General features: G+C 33.7%; 1 protein-coding gene across 2 annotated transcripts in view; it reads left to right on the plus strand.

The window, feature by feature from the left end:
* Positions 1 to 25,611, plus strand: part of Col24a1 (collagen type XXIV alpha 1 chain) — a 391,233-nt gene that overhangs the window by 279,923 nt on the left and 85,699 nt on the right. For both annotated transcript variants that reach the window (XR_007104846.1, XM_047523663.1), the window contains exons 34-40: positions 8,641 to 8,694; positions 8,898 to 8,951; positions 10,194 to 10,247; positions 10,404 to 10,511; positions 18,342 to 18,395; positions 19,899 to 20,006; positions 25,365 to 25,418. Coding sequence is in view for 1 of the 2 variants with exons in the window: in XM_047523663.1 (XP_047379619.1) it covers positions 8,641 to 8,694; positions 8,898 to 8,951; positions 10,194 to 10,247; positions 10,404 to 10,511; positions 18,342 to 18,395; positions 19,899 to 20,006; positions 25,365 to 25,418 (486 nt within the window). In the remaining variant the exon portion in view is untranslated. The remainder of the gene's footprint in view (positions 1 to 8,640; positions 8,695 to 8,897; positions 8,952 to 10,193; positions 10,248 to 10,403; positions 10,512 to 18,341; positions 18,396 to 19,898; positions 20,007 to 25,364; positions 25,419 to 25,611) is intronic.

A 25,611-nucleotide genomic window follows, 5' to 3' on the forward strand; every position in this document is an offset into this window, starting at 1 on the left:
AATTTTTAAGAGTTCTCATAACACCTATCTTAAAATGCCAATTTCTTAACACAATAAATAATGTTCTGCATGGTATAACTTCTGCAAATGTGTTCAGCCACATTCCCAGGAAAATTTTTCTTCTCTCCCGTGGGTTCAACGTTTGTTGATCTATTTCTCATTCCATGATTATGGTGGGCCTTCTGATTGTGCACTGTGTATCTGCTGGAGATATAAGGATGTCTAAGATGAAGTTGCTGACTCCTTTGGGAGTTTATAATCTATTTCAGAGGGCAGTTATACAAACAATCATTATACTTCAATATTAGACCCAATGATGAAGATACTGAAAGGCAACATAGGAACACAGCAGTGCGCCCTTACTCCTGCCTGGGGAACGGAAAAAAATAAAAACTTAATATATGTGTGTGTGGCAGTGGGTAACAACATGAGTTTTAAGGAAGAGAAGGAGTTAGCTGTATGAAAAGAGGGAATAAGGATAAGGGAAGGGCTGGGGTTGTGGCTCAGTGGTAGAGCACTTGCCTAGCATGTGTGAGTTTGATTCTCAGCACCACATATAAATAAATTAATTAAATAGTGGTCCATTGACAACTAGAAGAAATTGTTTTTTTTAAAAAAAGAATAAGGGAATTCCAAAAAGGCATAGTAGTAATAAATAGAGTAATGGGAAAATTATGAAAAGTCTGTGTATTCTGTTAAGAAGCTTCAACTTTTTATTTTATAGGCTGTGGCAAGGCATTAGAAAGCCAAAAGAGCAAGAACATCAGAAATGTATTTTAGGAAGATAATTCTAGCATCTGGATTAAAAGTAAATTTGAGGAGACAAGAATGAAGAAAGATAACCTATTAAAAGGCCATTGCACTAGACCAGGCCAAAAAAAAATGACAGAGAGATTAACTAAAGCAGGAGGCATAGAAATATTTGTGAGATAAATTCTACAGAATTTTCATATTTGTAGAATTTGTAAGGTAAAGCAGAAAGAGAAGTCAGAAATTTTCTAGATCATGTGACAGAATGGATGGTAATACCTTTTCTTGAGTTCAGAAAAGAAGATTGCTAGAAGGTTAAGGTCATCATCTGCGAATCTGCCCAAGGTAAATGGCTCACAAGTAGCTCAAGTCAGAGTTATTGCTTATTACCTATCCTAGTTCACATCCTCTGAGCCTGAAGAAAGAAAACAATCATACCTGACAGCTTGAAATTGTTTAAGAGAGTAGGATGACAATTCTGTTGTGATAAGGATTAGGGTTCAAGCAGATGACTTGATGAAAATATGGTAATTTAGAATGGTAGTTGAAGATAATGGGAGAGGAAAATGCCCAAAGACAATTAAAAGATGAGATATACCTCACTAACTGTCAAACTGAGGTAGGAAATAGTGGATTTGTATTATATTCATAATAATGATAATAATACCTAACAATTGCAGAGCACATTTTATGTCCTAGCCATATTTATGTTCTTTACTGAATGAATTCTCATAGTTCCATGAAATAGGTACAGTTATTATCCCCATTTCATAGATGAAGAAATTATGGCATAAAATGGTTAAATAATTTCTCTAAGAACAATAGCTAATAGCAGCATAGTTGTTATATTTAAACTTAGGCCATCTCCTTCCACAATCTATGTTCCTACCCCTCCGCCTCTCAAGATGGAATGATACCATTTTGTGTAAGGGTACAGTTTTTCCCAGTCATATTTTTTGGGAATAAAAAAGGTAAAGCTGCTTTAAAAGACTGAGCCAGAATTGGTAAAATAAAAGAGGTACCACAGAGATCAGAAGATCAACTATTGGTCTAGCCCAAGAAAGGAATAAAAGAAATCAAGAGGGACTGAAAAATGGGGAAAATATAGCACCTGCCAGAGGTCTATGAGACAAAGAGCTTGTTTGTCTCATCCCTCCTCCCTCCCCTTCAATTCCTTCCATCTACTCCACTGATCTTTCTTCTATCTTATTTTTTTATTCCCCCCAAACCCCTTATTTTGAATTAGTTTCCACATATCAGAGAAAAAAATTTGAGCTTTGACTTTTGGGGACTAGCTTATTTCACTTAGCATGATAGTCTCCAGTTCCATCCATTTACTGGCAAAGGCCATAATGTCATTCTTCTTTATGACTAAGTGCTCCATTTTGTGTGTGTGTGTGTGTATGTGTGTGTGTGTGTAAATATACATATCCCATATCACATTTACTTTATCCATTCAACGGTGAAAGGCACCTAGGTTTGTTCGATAGCTTGGCTATTATAAATTATGCTGCTATAAACATTGGTATGGCTATGTCACTGTAGTGTGTCTTAAATCTTTTGGATATATACCAAGGAGTGAGATAACTGGGTCATATGGTGGTTCCGTTCCCAGTTTTCTGGGGAATCTCCATACTGCTTTCTATGGTGGTTGTACTAATTTGCAGTCCCACCAGCAATGTATGAGGGTAATTTTTCCCCCACATCCTCACCAACATTTATTGTTACTTGTATTCTTGATAGTGGCCATTCTAACTGGAGTGAGATGGAATCTCAGTGTTGTTTTGATTTGCATTTCTCTAATTGCCAGAGATGTTGAACATTTTTCCATATATTTGTTGATCAATTGTATTTCTTCTGTGAAGTGTCTGTTCAGTTCCTTTGCCCATTTATTAATTGGGTTACTAAGGTTTTTTGGTGTTAAGTTTTTTGAGTTCTTTATATATCCTGGATATTAATGCTCTGAGGTGCAGGTGGCAAAGATTCTCCCATTCTGTAGCTTTCTATTCATGGTTGATCGTTTCCTTTGCTGTGAAGAAGCTTTTTGAGTTTTAAGCCACCCCATTTATTTATTCTTGATTTTACTTCTTGCACTTTCGGAATCTTGTTGAGGAATTCAATTCCTAAGCAGACATGATGGAGTGTCGGACCTTCATTTTGTTCTAGCAGTTGCAGAGTCTCTGGGCTAATGCCTAGGTTCTTGATCCACTTTGAGTTTGTGCAGGGTGAGACATAGGGGTTTAATTTCATTTTGCTACATATGTATCTCCAGTTTTCCCAGCACCACTTGTTATAGAGGCTATCTTCTCTCCAATGTATGTTTTTGGCATCTTTACCTAGCGTTTTATTCAGCTTTTTTACTGCTGTGACTAAAAGGATCTGACTAGCACAATTATAGAGAAGGAAGAGTTATTTGAGGGCTCACGGTTTCAGAGGTCTCAATCCATAGACAGCCAGCTCCATTCCTTAGGGCTCCAAGTGAGATGGGAACAACATGGTGAAGAGTGTCACAGAGGGAAGCAGCTTATGCGGTGATCAGGAAGCAGAGAAATACTCTACTTGCCAGATACAAATATATACCCAAAGTCATGCTCCAATTCCTACCTCCTACAGCCACACCCTATCACTTCATTTACCACTCAGTTAATCCCTATCAGGGGATTAAATCATTTACTGGGTTAAGACTCTCATAACCCAATCGTATCTCCTCTGAACCTTCTTGCATTGTTTCACATGTGAACTTTTGGGGGATACCTCACATCCAAACCATAACATTCTACCCCTGACCCCCAAAAGCTCACAACCATCTCACAATACAAAATACATTTTTCCCATTTCCAAGAGTTCCCATGGTCTAAACAATTCCCAGATTGCTCAAAGTTCAAGTCCAAAGTTTTCTCTGAGCCTTAAGGCAATCTTACCTTGTGAACGCCTGTAAAATTAAAAGCAATTTACAAATACCCAACATTTGAAGGTACTGAGTAAATATTTCCATTTACAAAAATAGGGGTATAGAAAGAAGGGATAGGACCAAAGCAAGACTGAAATCCAGCTGGACAAATAGGTCCTATAGCTCCATGTCAGCCTCTGGGGCACATAGTGTTCTCCCAAAAGGTTTATGTAGCTCCAACCCTGTGGCCTTGTTTGTTGCAGCCCAAATGGCCTTTCTGTTGGCTTGTCTCTACTCGATTCCTGCAGCTTTCCTAGGATGATGTTACTGGCATTTCTTAATCTTGGGGTCTCCACTGCAATTCTGTCTTCCTCCTCACATCTCAACACTTTGACTTCTCAGGGGCTGCCCACAGGGATTCTGACCCTGCTGCATTTTGCCTGGCCATCCAGGCCTTCCTTTAATATCTTGGTGGAAACCTCCATAACGCACTAACTCCAGCATCCTGCATTCCTGCAGAACCAGCACCATGTGGTTGACACCAAGGTCTACCGCCATCTTGAGCAGTAGCCACGCCTTTGGAGATCTTTGCTGCAGTAGCCCCTGAGTGTCTGTGACTGAGCACAGTTGAAAAAACTTCCTAGGCCTCCTTGTGCGAGGAGGTACCCCAGTGGTCTCTTCTCAAGAGAGTTTTCACTTTCTCTCCCTTGAGTTTGAGATGGGTGTGGTCTTGCTAGCTCCTGAGATGCCCTCAACCATCTTTCTTATTGGCTCTGGACAAAGTCTTCAGCATTTCTTCAGTGGCACTAATGTCTTTAACAACAGCAACTTCTTAGCCCTAGTGTTTCTCCGGCCTTGCAAGTCCATGTTTTCCAAATCTTTCTACTCTGCTTTCTGCTTCTGATTATCACAATAAATTTGGCCAAAAGCTGCCAGCCCTACCTATGCTACTTCCTGAATGCTATGCTGCCTAGACATTTCTTCTGCAAGATTAAGAAGTCCATTGCTTTTAAAATCAACCTTACAGAAAGTCTCAGTACACAGACAAAATGCAGATAACTGCTTAGCCAGAACATAACAGGAATGGTCTCTACTCCAAATTCCAATATAGTCCTCCTCTTCTGAACCCTCTTGAGCCCTGTCTTCACTGACCATGGTCCTACTGGCATTGTGGTCTTCTGAGCTCCCACCAGAATCAGCCATTAATCTCCGCTTTCAACAATCCAAAGCATTTCCAGCTTGCACTGCTACACATCCCAAAATTCTTCCCACCAAACATCTAGTATGAGGTAACTATATTTATATGGACTTGTGTCTGTGTCTTCTATTCTGTATCATTGGTCTACATGTCTGTTTTGGTGCCAACACCATACCATTTTTGGCACTATGGATCTATAAGTATAATTTAATGTCTAGTATTATGACGCCTCCTGCGTTACTTTTCTCACTAAGGATTGCTTTGGCTATTCTGGGTCTCTTATTTTTCCAAATGAATTTCATGACTGCTTTTTCTATTTCTATGAAGAACATCATTGGAATTTTAATAGGAATTGCATTAAATCTGTATGGTGCTTTTGGTAGGATCGCCATTTTGACAATAATAATTCTGCCTATCCAAGAGCATGGGAAATCTTTCCATCTTCTAAGATCTTCAGTTTCTTTCTTTAGTGTTCTGTAGTTTTCATTGTAGAGGTCCTTCTCCTCTTTTGTTAGGTTAATTCCTAAGTTGTTTTTTGTTTTGATTTTGTTTTGGGGGGCTATTGTGAATGGAGTAGTTTTCCTCATTTCTTTGAGTCATCGGTAGAGTATAGAAACATGATTTTTTAATGAGTTGTGATCTTGTATCCTGAAACTTTGCTGAATTCATTTACGAACTCTTAAAGTCTTCTGGTAGAGTTTTTTGGATCTTCTAAATATAGAATCATGTCATCAGCAAACGATAATTTGAGCTCTTTTTTTCCTATTTGTATTCCTTCAATTTTTTTCTCTTAACTGATTCATCTGGCTAGAGTTAAAGGACTATATCAAATAGGAGTGGTGAAAGAGGCCATCCTTGTCTTATTCTTGTTTTTGGAGAAAATGCTTTTAGTTTTTCTCTACTCAGTGTAATGTTGGCCTTCGGTTTGTGATATATAGCCTTTACAAGGTTGAGATAAGTTCTTTCTATCCCTATTTTTTCTAGTATTTTAAACATGAATGGGTGCTCTACTTTGTCAAATTCTTTGCATCTGATGAGATAATTATGTTATTCTTGTTCTTAAGTCTGTTTGTATGTTGAATTACATGTATTGATTACACCAACTTTGCATTCCTGGGATATAAAACCCCTTGATCATTGTGCACTATTTTTTTAATGTGTTTTTGCATGCAGATTGACAATATTTTATTAAAAATTTTTACATCTATGTTCATAAAATATATTGGTCTGAAGTTTTCTTATGTTGATATACTTCATCTGGTTTTGGTATCAGGGTGATACTGACCTCATAGAATGAATTTGGCAATGCTCCCTCCTTTTCTGTGTCATGGAATAATTTGAGGAGGATTGGTATTCGTGCTTAAAAGTTCTGGTAGAACTTAGCTGAGAATCCACCTGGTCCTGGATTTTCTTTGTTTGGAAGTCTTTTGATAACTACTTCAATTTCATTGATACTTGCCATTGATCTTTTTGTGTTTTGTATATTCTCATGGTTCAATTTGGTTAGGTCTGATTTCTCTAGGAATTTTTCTCTATCTTCAAGATTTTCTAACTTATTGGAGGGAGTTTAAGTGTTCAAAATAATTGCTGATGATCCTCTGGATTTCAGTAGGGTCTAGTGATATTTCCTTTTTCTTAATTTGAGTTTTGTTCCTCTTTCTTTTGGTTCATTTGACTAAGGGTTTAACTATCTTGTTTATCCTTTCAAAAAAAACCCCAACTCTTCATTTTGTTGATCTTTTGTATTTTTTTAATTCTTGATTTCATTGATTTCAGCTCTGATTTTAATTATTTCCTCTCTTCTACTGATTTTGGTGTTGATTTGTTTTCTTTTTCTAGGGCCTTGGGATGTAATGTGTAATGTGAGATTACTTATTTGGTACCTTTCTATTCTTTCAATGTATGAACTCAGTGGTATGAACTTTACTCTTAGAACTGCCTTCACACTGGTCCAGAGATTTTGATATGTTGTATCACTATTCTCATTTTTATATAATTTTTTCTACCCTACTATCCATTCTTTCTGATATCCAGTCATCATTCAAAAGTGTATTTTTTAATCTTCAGGTGAATGGCAGTTTTGATATGGAAGGAGTCCCAATAGAGTTGTCATTTTCTCTCAAGAGGAAGTTTTAACCTTAGAGAGATAAATTAAGTTCTATAATTTCTGATGCAAAGTGGAAACACACAGGCTGTCTTGCTTTGTAGGGTTCTTTGTCTTAAGTACTGTACTATACTACCTTTCATAACAGTGAAGAAATTACAAAGATAACCAGCAGAAGAATTAAAATAACAACTATTAAGAATTAGGAATATTATGGTAAAAGGAATATAGTATAAGGGACCCTAACTTTGAGGAAGGTGACCCATTGAGAAGTGCCAGGTTATAGAAGTAATTACTAAGAAAAATAAAAATAAAAATTATTTTGAGGGTGGGGGTTGTGGCTCAGTGGTAAGGTACTCACCTAGCATGTGTGAGGCACTGAGTTCAATCCTCAGCACCACATTAAAAAAAAAGGTATTGTGTTCACCTACAACTAATATATATATATATATATATATATATATACATATATATATATATATATAATTATATATATGTATATATATATATATATATATATAATTATTTTGAAAAGCAGTCACCTCTGAGGAATGGGACTGAAGCTTTTCATTATAAGTCCATGTACATGTGTAACTTACTTTGGAGAAAAAAATGAATTTGTAGTGCAGAAGCTGAGTCAAAATGAAAAACTGAACTTTCTCCATCTAAAATATTAAGAACTGATATAAAAGATATTTCAATCTCTAATAATTGTAAATGTAATGAAGAATTCTATCCTTGGGTCAGAAATACTAAAGAATCTCTGAAAGATATAAGAAAGAGAAGAAGGAGGAGGGAGGGAAAGAGAGACGTAGGTCTCTTTTATAATGTGAATGTTTTAGTCAGTTTTTTTTACTGCTGTGGCCAAAAGACCTGACAAGAACAATTTTATAGAAGGAAAAGTGTATTTTAGGGCTCACAGTGTCAGAGGTCTCAGTCCATAGACAGCTGGCTTGATTCCTTGGTACTCGAAGTGAGGCAGAACATCATGGTGAAAGAGTGTGGTGGAGGGAAGCAGCTCACAGGATGATCAGAAAGCAGAGAGTGACTTCACTCACCAGATAGAAAATATATACCCCAAAGATACACCCCCCTATGACCCACCTCCTCCAGCTACACCCTACCTACCTTCAGTTTCCACTCAGTTAATCCCCATTGAGGGATTAATTTACTGACTGGGTTAAGACTCTGACAACTCAATCATTTCTCCTCTGAACCTTCTTGCATTGTCTCACACATGAGCTTTTGGGGGCCACTTCACATCAAAACCATAACAGTGAATAAATTTATCTCTTACTTGTGTGATATTCCTATAAAACCATTTAGCAAAAATGAATTTTTCTTAAAGAAGTTGGTTCCAGAGGACACAACAGAAAAGAATAAGAAAAGCAAAAGGCAAGAAAACACATTTGTCTCTGAGGGTAGAAAATTTGAAGAAGGAGGTAGTTTGTCTTTCGTTCTTTGCCTAAGGTTTAAAGGATGAGAAGAAACTGGTCCTGATTTCAGGTAAAGTTGTTTTTCATCTGTACTATTAAAGTGTCCCAGTAAGTATTTAAGGTCTTATCCCATAAGGTTTATAAGAAGACATCCAAAACCCTCTCCTGAACCTAGATGTTGGTTACCCTTGAGCTAAAAATTACTATCATTTTCTTATGAGGTGTTACTGCCTTTATAATGTGTCAGATCATTCTCTTTTAGGGTCCTCCAGGCATTGAGGGAGAATCTGGTCTACAAGGAGAACCGGGTACTAAGGTAAACTTCTATAAAAGTTAAAGAGAGGGTCCCTAAACTATCACCACTGAATTCTTTACATTTGCCTCCTTGTTGCAAGCACCTATCGTGAAAGCAGGTGAAGGCCAGCAAATGAAAACGAAGTGTTTGGAAATCCTTACCCTTATGATATGAGTGTCATAGATATGCAGTTTTAGTTTACTCTTTTCTCTTTGTTTCTTCAGGGAGATGTTGGACCTGTGGGCAGTGTTGGAGGAACTGGTGAACCAGGATTACGAGTAAGTACTTACAGGAAACCTTTTAATGCATTGATTCATTAATTTCAGGAAATCAAACTTATCATTTTAAACATCTCAAATATAGCATAATAAACCTTTCTGATGCACCTCAGAAAATGTTTGTCTTTATTGCATAATTTCAAAAACTGAAAACTAAACCCTGTTTACATTCTCATTTAATATCATTTAGAGTCCTAATCCCATATACCCTTTGCTCAAAATCAGTTATACTCTGAAGAGACATTGCCAAAAATGTGGCATCACTGTGATTGTCACTTATGGTAGCATTAAGCAGGAATTCATGAATACCAGTGATCAGTTCTCAGAATATCTCCTGACCTAAAAAAGATGAAAGATTGACATCTAATTTATATTTGAAAAAGCACCCTAGAATCATGCAAAGTTAATAAAATGCAAACAACTATTATAAATAGTTGTAATTTGGTACCATAGAGAAGTTATACTAAGATAGATAGCTTTATTTGGAGCTGTGGTAAGGAATTGTCCCCAAGAACATAGTACCCAAGATAATTTTAAGAGGCACTTATTCATTAAAAGACAAACTAGAGAAATATACTTTTGTATCTGGTTTGTTTCTTTTCACTTTCTCTTTTTTAGGGTGGTGGAATAAATGAGAGGTGAGGGTGAAGGAAGAACCAATGATGGGAAAGATAAACAACTTTTAATAAGAACTAATTATCTTATTTTAAAATAATTTAGGCATCAAGAGAGCGAGTTCTACTCTAACAGCTTCTTAAACTTTGACTCTATATTTCTGCAAGTTCCATATGTAGAGGGCTTCTTCTCAAGGTATCATGACCTCTCTGCTCTCTTTTAAGGAGAAACCCTAAAAATCTGGTAGAACAATCATAGTCAAGTAAATTGAATATAGCAAGTTATGTATTTAATGAGATGCACTATTTACATTCCTTGAACTCAAAAGCACATGTTTAGTTATATAAATTTCCATAACTACCACATGAATATGTTACATTTAATTGCCTAAATTTATTAACATTCTGGAACCATCTAATATTTAAATTTACAACACTTATTTAAATCTTCTGCTGAGCTATTTAAAGCAAATTAAATCATGCTTAGTATTCTGTCAAATCCTCTTTATAGATAAAGTAGAAGTAGAAAGAAATGAATAAAACCTGCTACTTTCTATACATGCTGGGCAAAGAATAAGATGAATGGTCCTGGTAAAAAATTAATCTTACTATTTCTGCTACATAATAGGGTGAACCAGGGGCTCCTGGAGAAGAAGGTCTCCAAGGAAAAGATGGATTAAAGGTAAATTGTACTTTTAACCTTACATATAAAATAGGGTTTTGTGAAATCTTTAAAATATTAAGAAATTGTTTTTATATGCCAAATACAAACCAGTATATTGTATGGCATAATTATTTCATTGCATTACTTCTGAAATTTTTTTTCATTGGGTTCCAGGGGACCCCAGGAGAAAGGGGGCTTCCTGGAGAAGATGGAGAAAAAGGAGAGATGGGCTTACCAGGAACTATAGGGCCCTTTGGTAGACAAGGTCAAATGGGCCTTCCAGTGAGTACTGCTGGGTTCATTTTTAAATACTCTGTAAACTCAGTGCCTCTATGTGTGCATATACTCACCCCCCGCCCCCCCCCCACACACACTTGGGTAAATGAGGTGTTGAACTGTGTTTTGAGAAAGGGACAATGTAAGGACTAATTATCCACCCCCTAAGACACAAAAAGGCCTGGAATTTCTGTTATAATGCATTTTTAGGGGAGTATTTTTTGTTGTCTTAGTTTGATTGAATATTTTGAAACTTTATTCATGGAACAGACATTCTTATTATAAATTAATAGCCTAGATCCTGGATGGAATTCTTTGCAAGAACATTATTAGCTGTCAATATTTGATCCTATATTGTATTATTTTAAAGAAAATTCTAAATGTCATGTGAAATCAATTCCCTCACCTTGAGGCAAATGGAAGATGTGAATAAATAACAAAAACAGCTTCTCTCTAGCTTCAACACTCAACTTATGGTATTTGTTATATTCTTCCATATACAGCTGTATGATAACTTTGCTTACCTGTTTCCTCTTTCTTGTCTCCTATCTTTAAACATAAGAGATTATTCTGTCTTTATTTCTCAAAGGTTTCTTGCTTTTGGAAATATCCTCCTTTTTTTTTTTTTTTTTTTTTTTGGAAGTTATTCCTTATGACCCTACCAGAAAATTCTCTCCTTCCTCTGAACTCTAGCAATCTTCTTCAGCCTTTGAAAGATTAGAAGTTGACTTTTAAGCACATGGGTCTGTTTTCTCAGGGAGATCATACCTCTGCTAAAGCAGATACTCTTCCCATAAACCTCAGTGCATCTTCATTGCAGTATTTCTACATGGGAACTCAGTAAAGACTGAGGATCTGATCATGCAGATGGGGTGGGAGACAAAGTAGTGATTTACAAAGTTGGTAATCTTTATGTGTTTTTCCTCTACTTCTCTTCCTTTGGCTTCTAACCTCCAGATATTAGTGCCTTATGTATGATAGTCCCTACCCATTCAGCTCAATCAGATTTACAGAACAAAAGAAGAAAGTGTTTCAACCGATGCCATAGATGATACACAGACTGGCCATCTCGTCATTTACACTAACTCATGGCTATAATTCCTTTATAGTAGCAATTAAAAATTGCTATATATATACATCTTTCCCCAAATAATGGATAATTGCACTAGCATATTTCAAAGTGACATTTGAATAATGATGATAAACCAGAAGTGGTTTTGAGCATTGGCAAATTGAATCCATTTTTACCATAATGGTGCAGTGCCTATTTCTCCACTCATTCCTGGACAGCTGGGATGAGTATTCCACAACAGCATAAACAAAGTCCCAGAGAAGCCTCCCCTGAACTTTCTTAAATGTTTGGCCCAGACACTGAGCAATACACACTCATTTATAAACTTTCATACCATTCTAATAACGTATAGATACTATTTCCCATTTTGTAACAGAAAGTCCACTGGTTCATACAAGATAATACAGCAGATGGCAGAGCTGGCACTAATTCCTTTATTTTCTGACTTCTGAATCTCCAAGCCTTACCTAAATAATAGTTTGGGTCCTATCTTTTGTCTTTCTAGGGTTCTTGTTAGTTTTTTTGTTTTGTTTTGTTTTTGCAGAGCTGGGGATTTGAACCCAGGGCCTTGTGCTTGTGAGGCAAGTACTCTACCAACTGACCTATATCCCCAGCCCCTCTTGGTAGTTTTTAAAATCCTCTTTAGAGAATTTATTTCTTTTCCATAAGTATCAGGCTAGACCCACAGAGAGCCAGGTACAAATGCAAGACATTGTGATTACCTTTCTAATAATTCTTGTCACATTTATGTTTTTATATTTAAAAAGCTGATAATAATTATTCATACTCTAGTATGGATTTTTAAGCCAACTAACTTAGTTCCCTAGCAGAATCCTAAGAGTTGGTGGGGAAGGCAAACATACTAAGAAAAAGGAAAGAAAAACAAAGCAGGGACCCTCAAGATGATGCAGCATGACAGCTGGTGATGGGAAGAGCAGAGATGAAGGGGCTCAAAACAAGGCATGGAAAAATGATAAACACAGATTTCATCTGCTTCATAATTTTTCCCAGGAACAATCCTTCCTAGTACACATCTTTGGTGCCTTTTTTTAGTAACAGCACATGTGTGTTTCTTTTTTATTCTTTTTGTTGTTCTCCTTGGAATTTTAAATGCCTTTCAGCTTATAAACTCAATAAAAATACCATGGCATATTTTTTCAAAAGAATTTTTTGATCCAAGGAACTATTGCTTAATCAGACAGCCTGATGTTGGATTTATTTTGCACTTTTAAAATTCTTCTTTAAGAAATGTCACAAAGATACTACCTCAGGTTCTTACAAAATAAACAAAAAAAAAAAGGAGGAGAGAAAGAAAAAAATCTTTTTAAAGTTTTTTCAAGGAAGGAGAATCTTTCTTACGTTCTTCTTACTTCCTAGAAGATTGAAAATGATTTAAAAACAAAGCATTAGTTAGAAAATTCCAAATTTAAGCTATAGAATTCTTTGAACAGGAAAAAAATTATTTATCTTATCCTTGAATTCTCTGCTAAAATGTTCAGTTTCCCAAACTCATAACTCTATATGAGAAAAGAGCATCTGAAAAGAAATACCTGCTGAACTTAATCTGTCATCCATTTCTAAAAATTCTACTTCTGTGGTACCTAAGATCCAAACACCTGTGGAGCTATGAACTCCAAAGTAGAACATATTAAAATGAAATTATCTTGTTTTATTCCTTTAGGACAAAACTCACTTAAATATATTGAAAGTTCTTTTTTCTGATCTATTTAAGGTGGTATGATACTAAATTGAACTGAATATCTTAAGAAGAAATAAAGTATTCTTTTCTAAGAAGCTTTTATACTAAGATCTTAAAAATTAAGTCATAAAGGTGAGAAGAACATTAGTAGTAAGAAAAGAATAAGAAATTAATTTTTTAGATAGATATAGAAGGGCAACATAAAGATAAAGCGAAGATCAGTAATATAGAGGCAGAGTGGAGGAATGGGTAAGGGGAGGCAATGTAGAATGAATTCTTTAAAAATAATGTTATGTGCATATATACTTCAGGGAATTTCACCTTTATGTATAAAGAAAAAGAACCAATCAAATATAAATAGACAATAAAAGGAAGTCTAGTAGAGTAAAGAGAGAAGAACTGGGGAGAAAAGGTAGGACAGGAGGGAAATAGGGAAGGGAGAAATGGGGTTGGAATATGAACCAAAATCGAATTCCATGCATGTAAGAGTTTGTCAGTATTAATCAACTACTATGCTATAAAACTCTAATTAAAAAAAGAAAAGAAAGTTTTACTGTGTGAGAAAAATAAAAAAAATTATTCTAGAAAAGTACAGGAGAAATGAATAAATGAAAAGAAGTAGAGACAAGGAGATGTATAAGATTAAAGTTTTTTACTTAATGATTAATGTTAAGCCTATTTGAATGTTGTTGGAAATGATCCAATAAAGAGGAAAAATCAATAGTGCAAGTAAGAGAAGGGATCTTTTCAGAAGAGAAGTCCTTGATAAGTGAGCAGACATGGGCTTCTGAGTACAAGTGAGGAGCTGGCCTTCCACAGGGAATGGACACTGCTTTCTCTATCAGAGAAGGGAGGCAGAATATGTGGGTACATAAAAAGAGGTATTAGGTTTGGGAAGAGGAGCTTCTACCTCCTAATCTGCTTGCTACCATATCTTAACAAGTTGAAAGTAAGGTTATTAACTTAAAAATGAAGTGGGAATGGAGGTTTGAAAACAAAATGAATATGCAAGTGATCTTAGAGAGTACTAACAAATGCCTCAGTTATACACATTTTAAGACAAATGTTTTCCGTCAGTTCAGCACTTTTATTTTGATTACACACACTAGATTCACAAGTTGTTAATATTTAAATACTTATGTAAACACAGTGTTGCCTAACCTGAATTGTTTGTTGGCTGGTAGCATCACCACATGTCAGCTGACACAGTACAGATGTGGAATACTGACATAATCAAGAGTTTTGTTGATATTACAACAAAAGTTTAATATTTTAAAATATTATATATGTAAGCCACATATTTTACAAATCAAAGAAAAAATATAACCATTCCAAGAGATGAAAACAAAAAAAATTTAATAAAATGTAATATCCATATACCAACTATCATGCTTAATGTGGAAACATCAAAGAAATTAACTAAGCACCACTCACTACTCACCATTTCTATGTAATATTTACTCAGAGTCCCAGCCAGTGTAGCAAAGCAAAAGAAATAATCTCTAAATTATAAGAATTAATGAAGACTAACTGGGATATAGCTCAGTGGTAGAGCACTTGCCTAATATATGAGGACCTGGGTTTGATTTCCAGTAAAAAAGAAAGAAGAATTAATGAGAGTTCAGGAATATGTACAATATAAAATTAATATTTAAAAATAGATTCTGTTCTTTTTTACCAGCAACAAGTACTTTAAAAGCTATTTTACATACAATTTTAAATATAATTAGCAAAACAATTAAGTGGCTTATAATAAATCTATCAAAATATTTGCAAAAATTTTATGGAAGACTCTTATAGTTTGAAAAATATTTGATCAGTTTATTAAAGAAGATCTAAAAAATGGATTTATAGACTGGAAGACTTAATATAATAAAATTAGTTTATACATCTAGTATGATTTCCATCAAAATCCCTATAGGAAATTTTTGTTTATAGAACTTGATTGATGAAAAGTGCTTTTAAAATTAATGTTGAAGACCAAAGAGCAAATACCAATACAATTTTAAAGAATAAGTTGGGGAGCAGGGGCAGAGGTGAAAGGGAAAATTTGGCCTACCTAATAGAGTAATTAACTTAATTTCATATTGCTCACAAACAAACTAATGCAAATAGAAGATAACCTAGAATCAGATCTAAGTATATTGTGAAATATTTCATAATTTGATAATGCATTGTGTATCTATAAGGAAAAGATTAACTATTCAATAGATAGACCGGTACACAAAAGCCACATGTGCTTACACATGCATGCAGGCATGCACACACATGGTGAATTAAATTCTGATTAAAGTTCTAATTATGGCCTGTGGTATATTTATACAATGGAATATTACTCCGCAATGAAGAATGATAAAATTATGGCATTTGTAGGCAAATGGACGAAATTGGAAAATATCATGCTAAGTGAGATAAGCCAATCTCAAAAAACTAAAGGACGAATGATCTCGCTGATAAGCAGATGAGGACATATAATGGGGGGTGGGAGGGGTTAGCATTAGGTTTAGGGTTAGGTTTAGGGTTAGGGATAAGGAGAGCGGTAAGAATGAAGGAAAGAAGGACTGTATAGAGGGAAAAGAGGGGTGGGAGGGGTGGGGGGGAAGGGAAAAAAAAAATAAACATCATTGCCCTATGTAAACGTATGATTACACAAATGGTATGCCTTGACTCTATGTACAAATAGAGAAACAACATGTATCCCATTTGTATACAATTAAAAAAAAAAGTTCTAATTATGGAAATCAAAAATTTAGAACTCTTAGGAGAACATTTAAGAGAATTTTATGACCTCATGAGGGGAGGGGAAGCAGAAAGAATTATAAGAAACCAGGAAAATGAACAAGAAAATATTGATAAATTTTACTACATTATAATTGTAGACTTGTGTTACAAATATAGTGAAAAAGTCAGCTAAGGCTAGAAGAGATTTGTAATATATAGAATATGTACAAATATGTACAAAAACTTTCATATAACTCAAGGAAAGGATAGTTTAGTACAATAATGGGCAGAAGTTAGGAACCAGAAAATCATGCAAATACATGCAGTAACTTTATGAGTAAATACTCATTCCTCCTTAATGCAAATTGAAATCACGAATAACATCATTTTGCTCTCATAAGGTAGACATATTATAAGTTCAGTACAAAAGATATAGTGTAGTAGGAACTCCTATGCATTTGCTGTGGGAATGTAAATTGGCAAAACCACTTCAGAGAATAATTTGGCAATATTTAGTATAGTATACTTGAAGATGTACATATACTTCAACCCAGCAAGTCAACTCTGGGGTGTATACCTACAAAAAACTCTTAGCATAGGAACATGGAGTATATTTAGGGTGCTTATAATCTATAACATATTATCTATAACCAAAAATTTAACCATTAGAAAAGTGGTTATATTATGGTTTGATAACATGGAATCCTATAGCAGTAAAAAAGGGCAGGGGGTGTTAAAGACACCCTGAATAACTGAAAAAACAAAATGTTGTATTAAAAAGGATTTAGAAGAATGCATAAAGTATGATATTCCTTATTTTAAAAGGTGGAAAATGATATTTTGCTTGGGGATACCTGTAAATGGAGTTAACAATGCATAGGATTAATAAACAAATTCAGGATGTTGGTTGTACCTGAGTGGGGAATAAGGTAATGTGTTTGGAAAGGTAATATGTGCATATTGACTTCAATTACATACACATATATTGGTCCTGTTTCTTAAAGTGGGTGGTAAGTACATGAGTTTTCATTGTATCTTCTAATGTCTTTATAGATATATTTTAACTATTGCCATGATATACTTTAAAAAACAACAGAAGTTTGTGAAAACTAATATTTATTGACCTCTTCATTAAAAGTCTAATCCTTTCCAAGTTTCACATGCATTATCTGATTTAATCTTAGTAACCCTTCAAAGAGCTTTATTGTACCCTTTTATTTGGGAAGGAAACAAAGATCTTCACATTAAATAATCTGCCCAATGGCCTATGGCTATTATAGGTATTAAGTGTCCAAGTCAGAATATGAAGCTGCTAAGCAGTCTGACTTTTTAAAAGCTCACACCATTATCCTCTATAGATGATGAATAAACCTTTTTTTAAAAACTCCTTATTAGCTACAAAGAACTCCTCAGAATAGTGCAACTATCATTTCTACCTCTGGATGCAGCTATAACTACAGCAATAGAACAAAACTCCTTTGGCCTCTAACTCAGTGACTTTCTGAGGCTAGAAGAACATTTGCTTGGGAGCACAAGGCATGAGTCATTTCCTTAGGTATCTGTTTATTCGTTCAACAAATATTTATCAAGAGCCTACATAGCACAGTGGTAAACCACAATTTATTTCTTTCTACATCATTTCTGCAGATTGCCAAGCTTTGGGGACACAAATTTGAAATTTCCATTTTCATTTCCAACTAATGAAAGGAATGTTGTGATTAATTATTTGCCATTTTAGAACTTCCAACCTGGCTTAATATGGATCACACTTAAGCCTATCCATTGTTGATCTGAAAATTCATATGGTATAACACTTTTTACTAAAAAAAAAAAGTGTATATTGAAATTTTTCATCTGCTTTTGGCTAAACAAAATACCAAGTAAAATGAAAATATTATTTAAACAGTATTCTCCCTGTATTTTCTCTTCCTTTTTCCTCTAAGATCAAAGAATATCTCCTTAAACTTCCATACTCTTGTGAGATTTTTGAGATTTTTCTTAACCATGTATTAAATATATTTTATAATCTTATTCTTTCAAGTTTCTGAGCTCAAGGTAGCTCATAGAAGTGTTAAAATGGATTCATTTGTTTTTCATTCTGTTCCCACTCATTAAATGAGTGTACAGAAATAAAGTAATTTTTTTCCTAAACAATTTAATTTTTCCTATCTTGGCAAGTTTGTGTGTAAACTTTAGAACTGATCACAGTTGTGCCTCTAAATCACTGCGAAAAGTAGCCCTCATTTTTATTTAGTGTGCAATTCAGTGGTTATCTGATGTAAGTATTCAAACACTCCACTCTTTTCTTTAATCATTTATTTCTTTTTCTGTATTGAATATTCAGGGACCAGAAGGAATGATAGGAACTCCAGGACAAAGAGGTCGTCCAGGAAAAAAGGTAATGTTTAAATATTTTTAATGTTTCTTTCTTCTTAAGTGCCCAGACCTCCATAGCATGCTGTAGTATTTTGATTTGCACTAAATATAAAATTTATAAATTCGACTTTTAAAGGCATATTTGTAAAAATTAGTATTTAATTCTACTTAGAAGTATGTGTCACTTTGATTATTTCAAAGCAATATTCCTGTTTGGAATATGTAAAAAAAAAAAATTATTTTTCCTTGGTCTGCTGTTTTCCAAAAAGTCCTAAAAGCTCATAAGTGGGAAAGAAAAAAGATAAAATGAAAATAGTATACCATTTGTGCTATTTGGTGACAACTTTAGTAAAATATTTGAGGGAAAAGATCATAATTGTTTTTGGATTTTTATTAATGTGTTTTTCTAAATTGAAAAGGTTAATAATTGATTTTATCTTTCTTATGCAATAAGAACCACAAATTCAGAATATGTTTCAGTGGCTTACTTTGTATTTTATTTTTTTTAAAGTTGACATATTTGTAAAATTTTAGTATGTTATAATGAAAAAATTCATCTTTGTGTGAAACCAATAATTTGTTCAAAAGTTGACAAAGCCTGGCAACAGTTTTTGCATTGGATTGTGACAACTCAGAATATATTTCTCATAATTAACCAAATCGCACCATATTCTAGTTCCCAAAGTCCAGCTCTTGCTTTCTTGCAGATATATACCTACTCCATTATTCTCAGAATTTTGGAAGAGTAGAAGAGATAATTTTAAAAAATAAATAAATGAATGAATGAAGTTTTAGTTGCATTCATGCCCGTGAAAATAATACCAATATTAAAGTCTCTCTCATCATATTATATCTAAAATCAGCACTGGGGCTCATGGTGTAGCTTAGCAGTAGGGCATTTGCCTAGCATGCATAAAGCCCTGAGTTTGAGCCCCAGCACACCACACACACACACACACACACACACACGCACACACACACACACACACCCCTTTACCTTTTCTTTTGTGTCTTTCTGATATCAATAACAGGACAAGTTGGCATGTTCAGAAAGTGAATAAATATAATTAATATTGTTTAAAAGCTGTTGTATTTTGGTGCTAAAAAAGAGCCAGTCAGTGTAATGGGAAACAGAAGGAAACCAGTTTTCAGAATAATATAAAAGGATATTTAAAAAAAGATACAGATTTTGAAGGCATGTATACATGTGTTTAGACAGACATATGCAACAAAATTTAAAATAAAAAAGTTGGTTGTTTGGAATTCAACATGAACACCAGATTTCGCCTGATTAGTTGGTCAGATTTATCCTCTTAATCTTCTTTTTCTAAAATTACTTTTATTTTTCAAATAACTTGTATGGTGGTAGTATGTTATTATTGTTAGTGGTCTGAATACTGTTAAAACAAAATTGCAACAGAATTTTATTGAGTATCCTCTGGAGTTTCAAGTATATGATATAGTTAATTAATCTAAGTATAAAGTTGTTTTTTCTTACATTCTCTCATACTAATGTTTTCCACAGGGCGATAAAGGACAAGTAGGACCCACAGGAGAAGTTGGAGGCAGAGGTGCTCCTGGACAAATTGGGGAAAGTGGTCCTAAGGGTGCCAGAGGAACTAGAGGTGCTGTGGTCAGTATTTGATTTGTTTCCAGAACTGAAACAAAACTGTGGGTGGAAAAGAAATGTATCCATGCTCTTAAAGCTTCATCCCTTGATTAACTTTACAGAGAAGGCAATAGTTCCATTGAAAATAATCTATCTCCATGGGATGTGGAGAATTGTAAGCATTCCACAGTACTTAAATGGCTTAGTGGTTTCTGGACATGAAAAAGGAAAGGGGAAAAAACTGAAAATGGAAATAAAATAAGAAATGAGGTTTTTTTAAAAAAAATTAGATTATAACTCCTAACCCAAGTAGGAAAGTTTATATGACTAGCACTTAAAATCAGAATTTAATATCTGTATAAAATTATGCTGTCATGGTTGACAAATTGCTTTGAAAATTAGGTTTACTTGAAATAGGTTTTTTATTTTTTTTCCTATGCTTGGATTCCTCATGCTTTATCTGTAGCTTATTTTTCTAACTAGCTGTGATAAATCTCTGTAACATCTCTATCTTAATCTTTTGCCCAATGTTGGGAATGAGTGTAGCACAATACTTCTGAACCTAAAATAGCAAAATTATATTGCTGATATATTTTGGACCTATTTCATAAAGTCACAGCATGAAAGAGATGCAAAATATCTTTTTAAATGATTAAATTCAGTCTCCTGATGTTTCATAAACTTACAAAATTTGAGTGTATTTCCTTGTCTCCATTTAAATGTAATCAGTGCTAGACTCTGCCCAGGCCTTGGAGACCATTATGTAATCCATTTGTTGTTGAGGAAGCCTCTGGCTCATCTTAAGTGTTCCATTACTTACTGACATCTTCAACCCTAGGCCTTTCTTCCTTTTATTTAGTTTAATATTTCTCTGTCTTTGACCTATATGTTAAAAGCATTATATAATGTGATTAATTTTTAAGAAACATAAAAACTGATACATCCAAAGAATATTGCCTTCAAAGTAGGTTCCTACTTTTAATATTTTTCTGTAAAAGTATTTACTTTTATAATTTTGACACATATTCCCAAACTACCCTCCAAAGAGATTTTACCAAATTTACATTTCTACCACAGTGTTTCACATTAATCCATCTGGTTTTTGCCAGCTGGATAAATGAAAAAATTGTATCTCATTTTTATTTCTTATTTACATTTCCCTGGGCTGGAGATATAGCTCAGTTGATAGAGTGCCTGCCTCACATGCATAAGGTCCTGGGTTCAATGCCTAGCACCACAAAACAAAAAAAGAAACTACATTTTCCTGATTATAATAAGTAACTTGTACTTTTTCCCCATGGAAGTTGTCTGTTTATATATACTCTACATGTTTTCTATTAGGTTGTTGTCTTGATTTTATATATCTTATGTACCTTAAATATTAATATAGTTTTGTTGAATATGCTGCAAAATGTATTACAGTATATCTACTTCTGCTATTTATCTTTTAATTTTGCTTATGATATCTTTAACTGAATAAAACTTTTTAATTTTTACATTGTCAAGCTTTTTCCTCTACAGTTTTGGGGTTTTATTTCTTCCCTACTGAAGTGTATAAAAATATCTTTCCATGTTGTTATCCTAATGCTTTTATATCTTTTTTTTTAAGTCTTTGAGGTATAGAATTTGTTTATTTTTGGTATGTGAATTATAGATGATAAATTTTCTTCTTTTCAAGTTGATACATAGCAGTCACAATTTTATCAATTGAACAGTTAACTTATTTCTCGCTTCTGAAATACTACCTTTATCATAAACTCAACTCTCAAATAGTCATTGGTTTGTTTTCATCTCTCAAACTGATAGTCTGTTTTGGGGTCTATACTGTATTGTTTGATTTACTATATTATTATAGTATCTTTTGTGATCTGTTAGAGTAAACACTCCATAACTGGTTTTCTCTTTCACATGAACTTTAGAATCAGTAAATCAATTTTCCTCTGATATTGAAATTTTTTGTAAAGAAACTATGTCTTTCCATTTACTCATACCTTCTTATACATCCTTTGAGAAAATTTTGTATTTCCTTTACTCTATTCTTACAACTCTCTTTTAGGTTTTTTTCTTAGTTTTTTAATGAATTTTATTCTCATTGTTAATATGATATTTTTCTATCATTTGATTGGTAAAAAATTATTTTCATATTTTGATCTCATCCATTTTAATGAACTTAGGTAATTCTTATGGATTCTTTAGGTAAATAATAATATCACATTCCTTTATTTATTTTCTTATTACATTGCAAAAAACTCCTGGAATAGCAGTGAATAGAAATCATTGTAAGGAAAACCTTGCTCAGTGCCTGTTGTTAGTAAAAATACTTCTAATGCCTCATTTTCAAGTGTTCTTTGAAATTTTTTTTGGAACACACTCATTACTTTAAAGAAATTCCTTTTTATTCTTAATCAGAGATTTGATCACAGGAAATGTTAAGTTTTCTTAAATGCTTTTATAACATTTATTTAGATAATCCAGGCTTTCTTTTCTTTGTTAATATAAGGAAATTTATTAGTGAATTTCCAAAAGTTGAATCAGCCGTAAATTCCTAGAATAAATCTTACTTAGGTATGTTTGTATTATTCTTTTACTGTTACTGGATCCAATTTTCTATTTTTATTTAAGAGTTTTAGTTTCATTTACTTCATTATCTTAAGAATTTTGCAGGAGCCAGGCAAAATGGCATATGCCTGCATTCCTAGTTAATAGGGATTCAAAGGTAGGAGGATCACTTGAGCCAGGAGTTTCAGACCAGCTTGGACAACATAGCAAAACACTGCCTTTAAAAAAAAAAAATGCATCTGTATTTGTAAGCTATTTAGGCCTTTAGATTTTTTTCTTTTTCTTAAAGAAAAGTACCTTTAATTTACTTTAAAGAGTTGAATAAGTTTTATAAAACGGTTTTCTATATTTTTCTGTGTTCTGTAATGGTTTAAAACCATCTTCTCTTTCAATTTCTCATTATCTTCCATCTTCCTATCATCTGTTCTTCCAACTTCCCATTAAAACAATCTGGACTGGATATTATTTTATTACTAGTAGGTGTTTGACTATCTTTTCAAATTTTCTTCTTGAATAAATTTTTTGAAATTCTTTCTATATAGATTTTCAAATTTAGGTGAAATTTGTGTTTGCTTTTTTCTTATATCTAAAATTTTAGAAATGGAGGGTATAGCTTAGTGATAGAGTACTTGCTCAGCAGGTGCAGAACCCTGGGATTGATCCCCAACACTGCAAAAAATTAGAGTACAAAAAATTTCTTTTCCTTAGTTTATTTCCTTATTCTCTTTCCTAATATTGTTTTATTGTGTCTACTCTTATTTCTTGATCATACTTGCTAAAATTTAGCTATCTTATTAGTCAGTTCAAAGAGTCTACTTTGGTTTTCACTCTACTTTTTTTCTTCTTTTTTTTTTTTTTTTTTTTTGGTTTGTTTGTTTTTGTTATTGTTTTTTGCAGTATTGGGACTTGATTCCAGGGGGGCACTCTACCACTGAACTCCCTCACTACCCTTTTTTCTTTTTTTTTTTTTTTTTTTATTATTGTATACAAATGGAATACATGTTGTTTCTCTATTTGTACATAGAGTGAAGGCATACCATTTGTGTAATCATACGTTTACATAGGGCAATGATGTTTGATTATTTTTTTTCCCTTCCCCCCCACCCCTCCCACCCCTCTTTTCCCTCTATACAGTCCTTCTTTCCTTCATTCTTACCGCTCACTACCCTTTTAAAAAATATTTATCTTGAGACAGGGTCTTTCTAAGTTGCTAGGACTGGCCTCGAATTTGTGATCTTCCTGCCTCAGCCTCCCCAGTTGCAGGGTTTGGTTTTCTATTTTAATAATAATTTGTGCTTTAATTTTACCTTCTTTCTTCTCTTTTTTTAAAATATTTTTAGATGTAGATAGGCCTTTATTTCATTCATTTATTTATATGTGGTGCTGAGAATCAAACACAGTGCCTCACACATGCTAGGCAAATGCTCTACCTCTGAGCCACAACCCTAGTCCTTTATATTCTCTTTTTTCTGAACTTTTATGTATCTTGTGGAATTAAATGTTTAATTCTATTTAATTTCTTTGAGGTCTGTTACATACTATAACTTTTATATACTATTGTAAGAACTGCATTTTTTTTTTGCAAGTACAATGTTTTATGTATTTCCATTAGATGAAGCTTGTTTACTGAGTCACTCAAATCCGTTAGCTCTCTTACATTTTTTCTCACTTTTTGATTCATTGATTTCTGAAAGAGGTTATTGAGGTCTTCCCACCCACTTACTTTTTTAGAGGTTGCATATTTTGAAGATATATTCTTAGATACCCTATGGTTCATGGCTCATATTTTCTTTGAGTCACACATTTTATTTTTCATTGTAGTGGCTCCTATCTGCCCATACTTAGAGTCTACAACAACCTTTAGTAATACTTGCTTTTCTTGCTACAGTTCACACACTTATGTTTAATCTCTAGAAAATTTGGGTACCGTCAGATACCCAGCACAAGCAAGGAAGTAAAAAGACCTTCGGACTTCTTTCCCCAATTAGTAAACCTGACCCTAAACTGCTTCTTTAATCTCTTGATTTCAGAGTTTGAAACTTCCTTGAGACCATTTGCACATCTCCAACAATTTTTTTTCTTTGTATATTTTCAGCCCTGTTTTCATGTCTTCAATTTTGGTCCACATATGATGTTTACTTGTCTTCTGGTATTGTTATTACAAATAAAAATAAATAAATAAATAGACCTCTCTCATTTTCAGAATCATTATTTTTGCTTTTTTCAATTGTCTATCTTTTCACTATATTAAGGGCAATGACTGATTAGTCTTTAATTTGTGTGGTTTCCTCATCTACAAAATATTGATAATAAGAAATCATAGGATTACTATCACACCCACGTCATCATTCTCTGTTTTAACAACTTTGATCAAAACTAACACCTATTCATCAAAGTATATGAAACCATCAATAAATATGTAGAGTTCTCTTACACATAAACATTATGTAAAAACTCTCAGACTTCACTTTCCAATATTTAGTGATGCACAATCACCACAAACTTCAAGAGATACAAACATTTCCAAGAATTTTCTGGGGACCATCAGTATTTTGATAACTGGAAGTATTTCTTTTAATATGATTAAGTACATTCATACCAGAAGCAAACATTTTTTTATGGAACTTCTGTGGTTCAAATGAAAATAAAAGACAAAAGTTGGTATGTGTGTGTGTGTGTGTGTGTGTGTTTTCCCATTTCAAACTAGGTAGGCTGTCAGATCATGAAAATCTAAAGGTAAAAATTGAAATAATAGGAATATAAGTTTAATGATTTAAACAAACATCTATTTTCTCTCTCACTAATATTTTCTTTGATTTTTAGGGTCTTTTAGGACTGATGGGACCTGATGGAGAGCCAGGAATTCCAGGATACAGGGTAAGCATTTCTCATTAAGAAGATACATACACACACACACACACACACTTATATGAAAGATGACATTCCAAATATGGAAAGTAAGATTAAATACTCCTGATAAACCTTTCTAAGATTTAGTTCTAATCCTCCTATGGAGTGAATCCTATTTTCAAATTTACAATAGCACAATATCTAACAGCATGGGCTTGGT

This window comes from Sciurus carolinensis, chromosome 1 (genome assembly GCF_902686445.1).
Source record: "Sciurus carolinensis chromosome 1, mSciCar1.2, whole genome shotgun sequence".
In the NCBI taxonomy this organism is placed as follows: domain Eukaryota; kingdom Metazoa; phylum Chordata; class Mammalia; order Rodentia; family Sciuridae; genus Sciurus; species Sciurus carolinensis.